The sequence below is a fragment of the Morus notabilis genome, unplaced genomic scaffold, assembly GCF_000414095.1.
Source record: "Morus notabilis unplaced genomic scaffold, ASM41409v2 Scaffold345, whole genome shotgun sequence".
Classification (NCBI taxonomy): domain Eukaryota; kingdom Viridiplantae; phylum Streptophyta; class Magnoliopsida; order Rosales; family Moraceae; genus Morus; species Morus notabilis.
This window is the reverse complement of record NW_010356869.1, coordinates 2,028-13,339: the sequence shown is the minus strand read 5'-3', so window position 1 is coordinate 13,339 and position 11,312 is coordinate 2,028. Positions and strand designations below refer to the sequence as shown.

The window sequence follows — 11,312 nt, the reverse complement described above, 5'->3', positions numbered from 1 at the left end:
GGAGCGGGGCTGCGGGACGGACGACCGGAGATGGGAACAAGAGGGAGGGGGAGCGGAAGAGAGAGAGAGAGAAAAGGGAAGAGAGAGAGAAAGCTAAGAAGAAGGGGCGGGGGCGGGCCGGCGTGAGCTTGCCGTTGGGAGCGGGGCGGTAGGACGGGCGGCCGGAGATGGGAACAAGAGGGAGGGGGAGCGGAAGAGAGAGAGAGAGAGAAAAGGGAAGAGAGAGAGAAAGTTGAGAAGAGAGAGAAGATGAGAGAGAGAATGGAATAGAGAGAGATAACGGAGGGCGGCAGGTGGCGGCAGCGGCGGTGAGGAGAAGAAGAGGCGGAGATTGTTGAGAGAGAGAGAGTGAGTGAAATCGGGGGAAAATGAAGAGGAAGAAGTTAGGGTATAATAGATAAGACTTATTTGCGACGACATTGTCGTCGCAAATAAATTTAAAATGACATCACAAATACCCCACATCTGAAATTATTTGCGACGACATTGTCGTCGCAAATAAATGAAAATGCCGTCGCAAATACCCAACATCTGAAATTATTTACGTCGACATATTGTCATCGCAAATAATCATTCCACCGGTCAAGCTTATTTACGACGACAAAGAGAACACATCGTCGCAAATAGAGTGGTATTATTTGCGATGACATTTGTCATCGCAAATAAAAAGATATTTGCAACAACAAGTCATCGCAAAAAATGGATTCCCTTTGGCGGCAAAAATCTGCGCTATTGGAAATTACGCGCCTAAACTATTTGCGATGACATTAAACTTATTAGCGACGACATGCTTAATTTATTTAACGGGGGTTAATTGCGACGACATGTCATCGCAAATAATGAATATTTGCGACGACAAATGTCGTCACAAATAAGGTCGTCGCAAATGACCTTTATTGTTGTAGTGTCACATCTCAACTTAAATCAACGAATTATACGAGTCTTTAAAGTATAGGTATTTCATGGTTAGTAAGGATCGTATTTTCATGTGACAACTAGACGTGTATATTTTGGGTTCTTTCTCTTGAATTTCTGATAAAAGAAGACTAATAGAGACTCATTATGAGAGCAAAAACAACTTTAAACCGTATAGTAAATTTATTACGGCGAATATTTGGAAATTCCAGGTCATATAATAATTCCCAACATCCTCCATAAGTATGACTAATGTAGAATTAGTACGCATGATTCACATGATCAAGTCACTAATCTAGCAATAATCAAACATGGACAATCACAAATTGATTCAACGTCGCATAACCTCAACATTAACTGAAATTTTATAAGCTCCATAACAATTGATGCATTATATATTCATTCATCAGTACTGACCAAAGCATCTAGAAAAATCTTCACCCGGTCTTCTATCTCTTTTGTGTTGCTCGCAAATCACACGCCAAATTAATTTATATTTAGGGTTGTTCATAAACCCGTAAAAATCTGCATGTCCAACTCACTCCACCCAACCTAATTCGAAAAATGTGATTTTTAGTATTAAATTTTTTTTTCGGCCCATTCAATGTCTGCCCTGAAATTTTGGGACTGGGTGGGGGTTAGGCTTATAATGGCCCGCACACCTCAACCCAACTCGTGCTCTAACTTGCCTATTCTAATATCTAATCCTAGGTAGACAACTTATTTCTACTCTCTAGTTTCTTCATGTTTGAATTAAGCCTCTATGTTTGCTTTATGTTAAGACTAATATATGAGTGTAGACTAATTTATGTTTGCTTTATGTTTGATATTGGATGAGCTACTTTGCTTAATGTTTGATGTTGGATTGAGCTTTGAATTTCTATATATTTGAATGTTGGAGTTATTATTTCTATTTGATAATGAACTTTGAATGTTGGATTAAATTTTGAGTCTTTGATTATTTAAATGTTTAAATCGACTACCCAATTCATCTCGTACCACTCCAATTCAATTCAAACATCATTGTGTTATGAAATTGATTTAATATTATTAGAACTAAATATGTACAATTTATACCCTTTTAAACGGGAGAAGAAAAAGCCTTATTCTACGTCAACCCAATTCATGAATAGTTCTAATTATATTTCCATCAAGTACACGCATTCTCAACGTTTTCCCAAGTGTGTGCACACGGTTGACGAAAACAGCGGTCAAAAGTACAAAATGAGACATCAAATTAAATACAGAAGTTAATTCTTATATATATATATATATGTACTTTTTTTAAACAAGAAAATTAATCTGACTCGTAGGAAAGAAGAGTTCACTATTTGTTAGTGACCATCACCACTCGCCCTTTATCAATCATCCATTAAACCGTGACTCTAAAAGTATGTGTAATCGTGTTTTTATTTACAGAGTTGGCAACTGTAATTTAGTGGACCCAAACAAAATATGTATATATATATATATAAACCAATTATATAACAAATCTTCATAACTGTGTACTATTTGACTGAGCAATATATATATATATATATATATATATATAAGAAAAGAGTAGAACAATTCTTGCATCTTGGTATTGATTCTTGATTAAAAAGAATCAATGTTAAATTTACTTGTTTCACATGTTATGAGTTAATGATAATAATAAATTATGTAATGGGTATATAATTACATTAATAAGATTCTAAATTCTTATTCTTCATATTAGTAAACTCTACAAAGTTTCTTGTCTCACCTTTTAATAAGAGTCCTAATCATACTAGTCATTATGTTTTTAATTAAAATAGTTAATGATTTAAAATATTTTGGCTAATGCATTTTATCTTCTCCAACCATTAGCTAAATGGTTAACATTTTCTCTGCTCCAACTATTAGCTAAATGGTTAGTTAAAAAGTTATTTATATTTTGGCTAATTTTTTAGCTAATAATTAGAGTGGAGAAAAGCATCTCCAAGGGAACAAAATATTAGACAAAATATAAAAATTATCATCTCCAAGGGAACTTTCTAAGAGCATCTCCAAGAGAGCTCTTTAATTTTTAGCTAAATTATAATTAAAATCAAAAGCTATTTTAGTTAGTAATTTTTTAGTGAGCCACTTCAACCATACTCTCTATTTTAACTAAACATAAATTATTTTAATATTTTTTTGAGTCTAAAATATAAATAACTTTTTTTTAACTTTTACTTTATGTCAAAATTAAGAATAAATAATAAAAAAATAATACTTTAACTAAAATAACTAACCCTTTAACTAATAATTAGAGTAAAAAAATAAAAAAAAAAACTAAATCATTAATTATTTTAACTAAAAATATAAAATAACTAATATAGTTAGAATTACTCTGAGTAAATATTAAAAAGAGAGTCAATTATCTCCATTCTTATTCATTCACTTTTCTTTTTGGTAAAACCATCGATAAAGTGGAAAGGATGAGAGGGGAGAGGGGATATGAGATTGGCGAAAAGAATTTGTAACACATTATTTATTTGATAGAAGAGAAAAAAGAAACAATCTATAACGAATTAACGATCACCATAAGAACGATTTTTCGTTTCTTTCAATTTTCCTCACTGGTGTCTTCCATTTTTATTCTGTTAAGTCCCATGAAAGCTAACATAATGTGTCTGTTTGGAATTATTTTCAAAAACATTTTTTACGTTTTTCAAAAATTAAAAAATGAAAACGCACTCAAAAATACGTTTGGCACGCATTTCTTGAAAAATAAAAACTGAAAACACTTTTTACTTGTTCCTAAAAACTCAGCAAAATTGAAAACGATTAAGCATCGTTTTAAGTTTCCCATTCCCCTCCCTCGACCCCCCTCTTCTCTGATCTCCCTCGACCTCGCTACACCTAACCACCCCCCTACTCATCCGATTTCCAAAATTATTCTTCCGAAACCCATTTCTTCATGTATATAATGTTTATTTAATATTATTATTTATTTAAATATTATTATTTTAAATATTATTACATGTTTTTAAAAATTAAACCACCAAACACAATTTCAGTTTTTTTAAAACTGAAAATAATCTCAGAATAAAACTATCAAACGCATTTTCAGAAACGATTTCAAAATGAAAATGAAAACGTTTTCATTTTCATTTTTATACAGAAAATAAAATCATTTTGAAACGAATTTCAAAGGCACACTTAGATTTTAATTGCTAAAACAAGCGAAAAAAAACGAATTTTTTTTTCTCTTTGAGGAATGACAGTCAATAAAAGCAGCGATTTGAGATTTGATTCATAAGCTTTTTTTTTTTTTTGCATTAATAAAAGAGTTACAAACAGAATGAAAACGAAACTCAGATCAAACTTCTGAATGCTCAAAAGCTTTGAAACATGCAGGTAAATAAACAACTAATTATAAAATATAGCCGCATTATGTTGAATTTTACTTAAAACAAACATAAATAACAATAACAATAATGAACAGAAAAGCTAATAAGCATAAAGCAAAAACAAATCCTGTAATCTGAGAACTGAAACCTTAGATCTAACAAACATTACGCTACTGAAACAATCAATCTTCATCACATTCAGCTTCGTTTGAATTCACTATTCACGACGAAATTTTCAGAAACAAAATCACAGATATATAAAAAACGCGAAAAGCAAACAAAGAAGGAAAAAAAAAAAGAAAAAACAATAAAAGTACCAGAAAATACCTGAGATTGAAGAAGCTCTGGGACTTTTTCTCTCTAGCTTCTCTCTCTCTAGTTTCTCTCTAGGCTGGGAACGAGGCCGTCGAGAAATCGCCCGTCCTTATGAGGCCTTTCACAAGGCAATTGCCGCAGTATTTAAGCTTTCCTTTCCCTCTCCCGAAAGTGCTCTCCTACTCTTCGCCCCATCAATTACCGTGTGGACCATGGGCCCACATGTTACTTAGACCTACTTATTTGACGTGGCAAACTTTCAGTGGACAGATGTGTTTACATTGCTTTACATGACCCGAATAAATGCGTCACCCCCCTGAGATCACGATCTTAATTTGTTCTTTTAATCCTGTACGTTCGTTTTGGAAAAGCATCGGTTCTTTGTATTGTTTCGCGGTCATGATCGTGTCTTGATTTGTGGAAAATATCTTTCCCCGAATCATTGTTTGGGAAGGATCAAGGAAGATGGGTAGCTGAGATCAACTTTTTTTCAGTGGATTTGTTAAGATAACGTTTAGTTTATGTATTTAAAATTATGATTTAAAATTATTTTTTTTTATGTGTATTTTTTATGAGAAAAAATACTGTAAAGAATCATGAATCATGATTTAAAATCAATGACGAATATAGAAAATAAACGTCCCCTAAATAAGAGATAATTAGAAGCTATCTCTCAAATTGGACTTTTTATAATTGGAAATACCATCATGCAAGTTTTGGACTTTGCATAATTGGAAACACAATCATATAAATTTTAAAATTTCTTTGCGATGATATGTCAATGTAAATATTCACTTATTTATGTTGACAAATTTCGTCACAAATACTTTCTAGGTTAAATTGTAGTAGTGCTTGAGGGAAAGTTCTAAAATAAATATTGATGTACGAGGTTTGGTCGAAATAAGTGATTGAAAGGAAGACATCTTACGAATTTAACGACCACTCCTCTTACTATTTCTCTTTTGTTTTACTTTTTTAAAATGTCACATCTAACTTTTTTTACTATAGTGAAAAGCTATCAGAAAATGTCACATCTCAACTCGAATTGAAAACTCGAATCCGCGAAGTGAACAATGCCATATAGGTCTTGTTTATTTTATCGATTTGAGTTTTTAATTTCAATTTTATTACAGTTAAAAATTTTCACAAAAAGTCACTTTTAACTTTTTTTACTACAGTTAAAAACTCTCACATAAAGTCACAACTCAAATTAAAAATTCGAATCAGTGAATTAAACGATGCCGTAAAATAGAACGTAGTCAAATAGATCCATACTTAATTGCCTTTTCATGCTCCTCAATCTTTTTACAGCTTGTTTGGAAGGAAGGAAAAATAAAAGAAGAGGTAAAAGTAAATAACTTGGTAAAAGAATTTTGGGACATACACTTTGTTTGGTAAAGGGTAAAAGAGGGAACAAAAAATCTCCCAATAGAAGAACTAGTAGAGAAATTCATACCAAACACAACAAAAGAAAGATCATTTCTTTCTCCTATTTTTGTTCTCCCAAAAAATCATTATAACCAGTTGAATTTGAATTATCTATTTGTAGCTTCACCAGATTTGGTTAACTTGCAATCTCATTCTCAAATCTCACCTAAGAGTGCCAAGGAAGCTCACAAAAGATATAGCATCAAACTAACTTGCAATAAACAAGCTCAGTTCCACAGTGTTTTAACTGTAAAAATTCCAAATCTTTGTCTTACATATTACACTATAGTATGTCTGCTTGTGTTGTATATACATACGTAAATTACCAAACAAATTCGTTTGATTTGATGGTTCTAAAGAATGATACGCTACCAGTTCACACTACACTTCATATCTGGTGAAAGTGACCGATGAAGACCAGATTTCCATGGCATCAAAAAATCTACATTGTAAATATATATGTGGCGTCATGAAGAATTGAAATGTGCCACCGACCATTTCTGATCTTTATGGTGCATCACAAAAGCAATAAATTAAAGGGCAATTCAAAGAAGATAAAGACGAGAGAAAAAAAATATCAAACCGACATATGGTGTTAACTACCAACAGCAACTTGGATGCAAAAAACAAAATTTCAGTTGTGGTTCTCGGACCTCGCAGGTACATCTTTGTCCAGATCAACAGCTTTCTACAGTCATTTAAGGACCAAGAGAAAGAGCAAAATACACGAGACATGAGCCTTGATATTGATTAATTAATCATCATTAAGAGAGAGAAACAAAAAAAAGGAAAAACTAGACTACCATAGCCTTCTGTCCAAATCAACGCTTCGCACCTAACCAAGATAGAGAAAAATGAGAGGGAAAAAGATGTACAAAATGAAGAAGGAAAACTATGAAAGACAGAAGAAAGCAAGTAATAGGGGTTAGAGACACCAGAAACAAGATGATTTCCACCAGTACTACACTGCTCTTTGAGTCCCCAAATTGTCCTTTCTGTCAACAACAAGAAATTAACCCAGATCAAAAACAGTCATTGGCCTAGTAGAATTATTATTAGCATTATTTTTAATCTCTTTTTTTTTTAATTATTTTTTTAACTTGGGCTAGAACCCAAGTAATCAAAACGATCAGCCAACACATTAACATCCTCATCATCACTACCCTTAACACCCTCACTAAACAGTTCTTCCCAAAACCCCTCATCAAGTTCCCTATCCCCACTCTCCAGAGGCTCAAGCTCTTCCTCATCTCCCTCCTCTTTCCTCGCCTTCCCGAACCCTTGCATCTCGAGCGCAAGCGCTTCGAGCTCGGACACTTCAAATCCATAATCCCCAACAACATGATCAAGAGGCTCCATCTTTATGGCGCTTGTTGGTCCAACCTCACTAGAGCCACTACTAGTACTAGGCCCTTGGTCAATTGGTCTCCTTCTCTTCTTGGTCATGGCTTCCTCGAGCGCTTTTCGCCTCTCCTTTTGCTGGACCAATTGCTGGAGAAAAGCCGGGTTCTGCATTGCTCTTGCCAAGAAAGCCATCATCTGTTGCTGCTTCATTTCAGTGCCTTGCAGTCGTTGCTCCATTGCTTGGAGATGTGCTCTTGTGTTCTGTTGCTGGTGTCTAAGCTTGACTAGTTCCATCATTAGGACTTGCTTATCGCGCCTCAGCCGGTCTATTTCTCCGTCGGGACCGAACCGGCCTAGCTCAACACAAGGCCCTAAGGCAGCTGCTTGTTGCTGGTCAGAGGGAATTAGTGGCTGAGAACTAGGACCTCTTCTTCTCCTGACGTTCCTCAGCAGATGCCTTTGGCCTCTTACGAACCCTTCATTGGCAAATTCCCACCTGTCTGGATCAATCTTCCTAAAGCCCTGCACATTTCAAACCAAACCCAATATAATTCATACTAAGTTCTCCAACAGAACAAAAGAAAGGAAAACAAAATAATAATAATAAATAAGAATTAATTCTATTTATCATACCAACTACTAACAACACAGTTACAAACCGATTTTCAATAAATTTTGTCAAATTATAATATCTGATCAAAAGTTAGTATGATTCTGATATAATGAAGAATTATGTTCTATCGATAATTTTTTCTTCTGTCACATAAATTTGATGTAATCCCACAAGTCGACCGATATCTTTTTCTCTTGTCACGTAATTTTCCAGCAAATAAAAATATTCTGGATTTCCGCGTTAAGACCATAAAGTATTTGAAAGGGACGTTTACCGTGATTTTGCAATTGATGGTGAGGGTCCATATAAAGACAACCATACGAAGATGCAGAAACAAGGGGTTTTCATTGAAGATGAAATTATAAAGGTGAGGTTGACAGAAAAGACAAGTTACTGTAAAAAATAGTAAAGAATGTAGAAACAAAACAGTTGACAGTGGGAGATACACGCCCAGAAAAAGATATGGAAGAAAAGACAAGAGGGAAAACATTTCAAAAATAAAATAAAATAAAATAAAAAATTAAAAACGGTGCAGAGAAAAGCAGATGCGTCAATGAACATTCTAGAAACACACGGGTAATAAATTGCTCTGTTCGTTCACGAACTTGGAGGAAAGTGAATTCCAGAATCTATACTGATTTTTTTAATTTTTTTTAATTTTTTTTTATTTTGAGAAAGATAACCCTATGAATATTCCAGGCAAAACCTAATTTTTAGATTAAAAAAATATTTTTCTTTTTTTTTTTTGAATATTTTGCTTTAATCGGTAAAAAAAAAAAACAAGAGTGGTTAAAAAAAATGAAAATAAACACGAACCAAAATATAGAAAGCGTTCCAGTAGCAACAAAAAAAAAAAAAAAAAATCTTATACGTAATCATAGGAATAGAAAAGAAAATAAATAAGATGATATTGCAAACGACGTAAGAAAAGACCCGTAAAAAAAAAAAAACAACAACGATAGAAAAGAAAAGCGAGAAGAAATAGGTAGGAAATAAAAACGCGGGAAAAAAATTCTTGGATTGCATCAGCAAAACCAAGAAAATAAATAAAATATAAGAAGACGTTAGAGAGTATAAACGGGATTTAAAATAGAGAGGAATTCAAGACGTAAGATTAATTCATAAAAAGTTCTAACCGGATTAAATTAGCAAAAATAAAAAGGAGATTTCTCAAAAGTACAAAAAACACAGGAGAAATTCCTAAATAAAAAATATTTATTTTTGTACTCTCAGGAGTAGGGGAAAAAAAAAATAAAACATTTACTTTTTTCACTAAAAGAACTTTAATTCCATTCTGATTGAAAATAAAAATAAAAATCCTAGTTTCCTTATTTCATTATTCATGATCACCAATGCAACATTTCAGTCAGTTTTCGTTTTTTTTTTTTTTTTTTTTTTTTTTTTTTAAATTCGTTACACAAGTTTCTGGTTTTTTGCTTAAAATTCGTTACTTGTGTATCTTCCAATTCCAAGAATGAAGATTTAAAGAAAGAGAGAGAAAGGAAGTCAAAATTAAAAGGAAAAATATATATTTCGGCCAAAATTCAAAATTCTTATCGACGATTAAAAAAAAAAATTTTTTTTTTTTTTTTTTTTGTTTGTTAAAATCATTTATTTCTCCGATCAATGAAAGCAAAACAAAAGATTGAAGCAAACTTACATAAGTATTGAGCTGCCTAACAAAACTTGAAAAGTTGTTGTGCTTAAAATATCTGGGAAGCAGATTCACAGAAAACGAATGAGGGTCCCAAACGACAAAGCTACCGCCATCTCTGCTCCAAGCCACTATGCGATTGGTCGTCGGATCATCCACCATGTCGTACGTCTTCGTCAGGAACGGCGGTGGCCCCACGTCGTGGAGGCCCTCCATTGGCTGCGGCAGAGCCATCATCGCCGCCGCCGCACCATCGCCCCCGCCGTCACCTATCGAAGAAGACGAAGAAGAACTCGCCACTGGATACTCTCCCTTAACTGGATACAGATAATTCATGGCTCCAAGATTGCGCAAGATTAATTTGATTCTTCTGCTCACTTGTACTTCTTCGCTCCGAAATTAGAAGCAAAGAAAGGTGAAATCTACAGTTGAATTTGTTTGCGGTTCCGGTTAACTGATCACCGAATTCTGGTCGGTCCGCGATGGTTGTTCCTCTGTCCAATGCAGAGGCGAAAAAAATTGATGAGAAAAGGCCTGGCTTGATTGATTAATTGAAGAAATTGATGGAGTTGTGGAAATGAAACAAACGAAGTAGGAGAAAAATGAAAATAAAAGAGTTTGAGAAAAAAGGGAGAATGGAAAGATGTATAAATGAAAAAAGGGAGAAGGAAAAAAGTTGGGTCTTTAATGTTCATTCTTCATCTTCTTCTTGGGACTCCTTGACCATTTTTTTGATAGGGGAAAGTCGTTGAAGCCGTTAAGAAGTGGATAGATTAAAAACATCCACGAAAGATGCACACTTGGTGTCCAAAGGGGTTAAATATAGAGAAGGGATTTTGGTTATAAAGAAACGGAAAAATGGAAGGAAAGTTCTAGAGCTTGGTTGTGGAGAAAATATTTTATTGGTATTTTGTTATGGGTGTGCCACTTAGCTTTCTTGATTGGCAACTGGCATATATAGGCGGAGAAGGGAGAGGAGAAAGTTCTGGAAGTTCTATGGGGATGGGAGGAGAGAGAGTGGTGGGTCTCACTATTGGAGTTTTTTTATTGTCCACAATTTGGATGTGCGATATCTGATTGGTTGGGAACGTACCCCACTAATTATTGGGTTCCATCATTTTGGAAATATACTCTAGGGGCCGTGTTTTTAAAATAATTTTATTTTCTCTACAAAAATAAAAATAAAAGTGTTTTAAAAATTATTTTAAAATTACATTTTTTTGGGTCTTTTAAGATATTGATTTGAATATGATAAAAAAATAAAATCATTTTTGGTTATATTTATATTTGTTTTGAGTACATTAATAAATTTAAATTAATATATTAAATAATTAATAATTGATAATGATTTGGAAAATAAAAATTAATATATTAATAATATAATAATAATGGATAAATTATCATTAATAAGTACATTAGTAATTAAACTATATATATAATAAATTAATATGCTAAATAATTAAAAATAGTAATTAGTAATTAATTATAAATAATCACTATGTTAGTAAGGCACTCATATTTATTAGATTGTATGTAATTAGTTAGTGTATTAAGAAAAATAATTAGTATATACATAATTTACTAATATTGGTAATTATTCTTTAAGAAAAATAATTAGTATATACATAATTTATTAATATTGGTAATTATTCTTTTTGTACTGATTAATTACTAATTATCAATTATT

At 33.0% G+C, this 11,312-nt stretch overlaps 1 protein-coding gene across 2 annotated transcripts; it reads right to left on the bottom strand.

Annotated features, from left to right (window-relative positions):
- Window positions 1–6,432: 6,432 nt before the first annotated feature.
- Window positions 6,433–10,265, bottom strand: LOC21395738 (heat stress transcription factor A-6b). Of its 2 annotated transcripts, XR_002901821.1 has the most exons (3): window positions 9,632–10,265; window positions 6,818–7,880; window positions 6,433–6,702 (listed from the first exon to the last, which is right to left on the bottom strand). XR_002901821.1 is itself a non-coding variant. In XM_010088799.2 (2 exons), the coding sequence occupies exons 1-2, from the start codon at window positions 9,959–9,961 to the stop codon at window positions 7,110–7,112; spliced, it is 1,101 nt and encodes a 366-aa protein (XP_010087101.1). In that variant the 5' UTR covers window positions 9,962–10,265; the 3' UTR covers window positions 6,728–7,109. The 2 variants fall into 2 exon arrangements, 1 of the variants encoding a protein (XP_010087101.1); XM_010088799.2 differs by lacking the exon at window positions 6,433–6,702 and having other exon boundaries at window positions 6,728–7,880.
- Window positions 10,266–11,312: the final 1,047 nt, after the last annotated feature.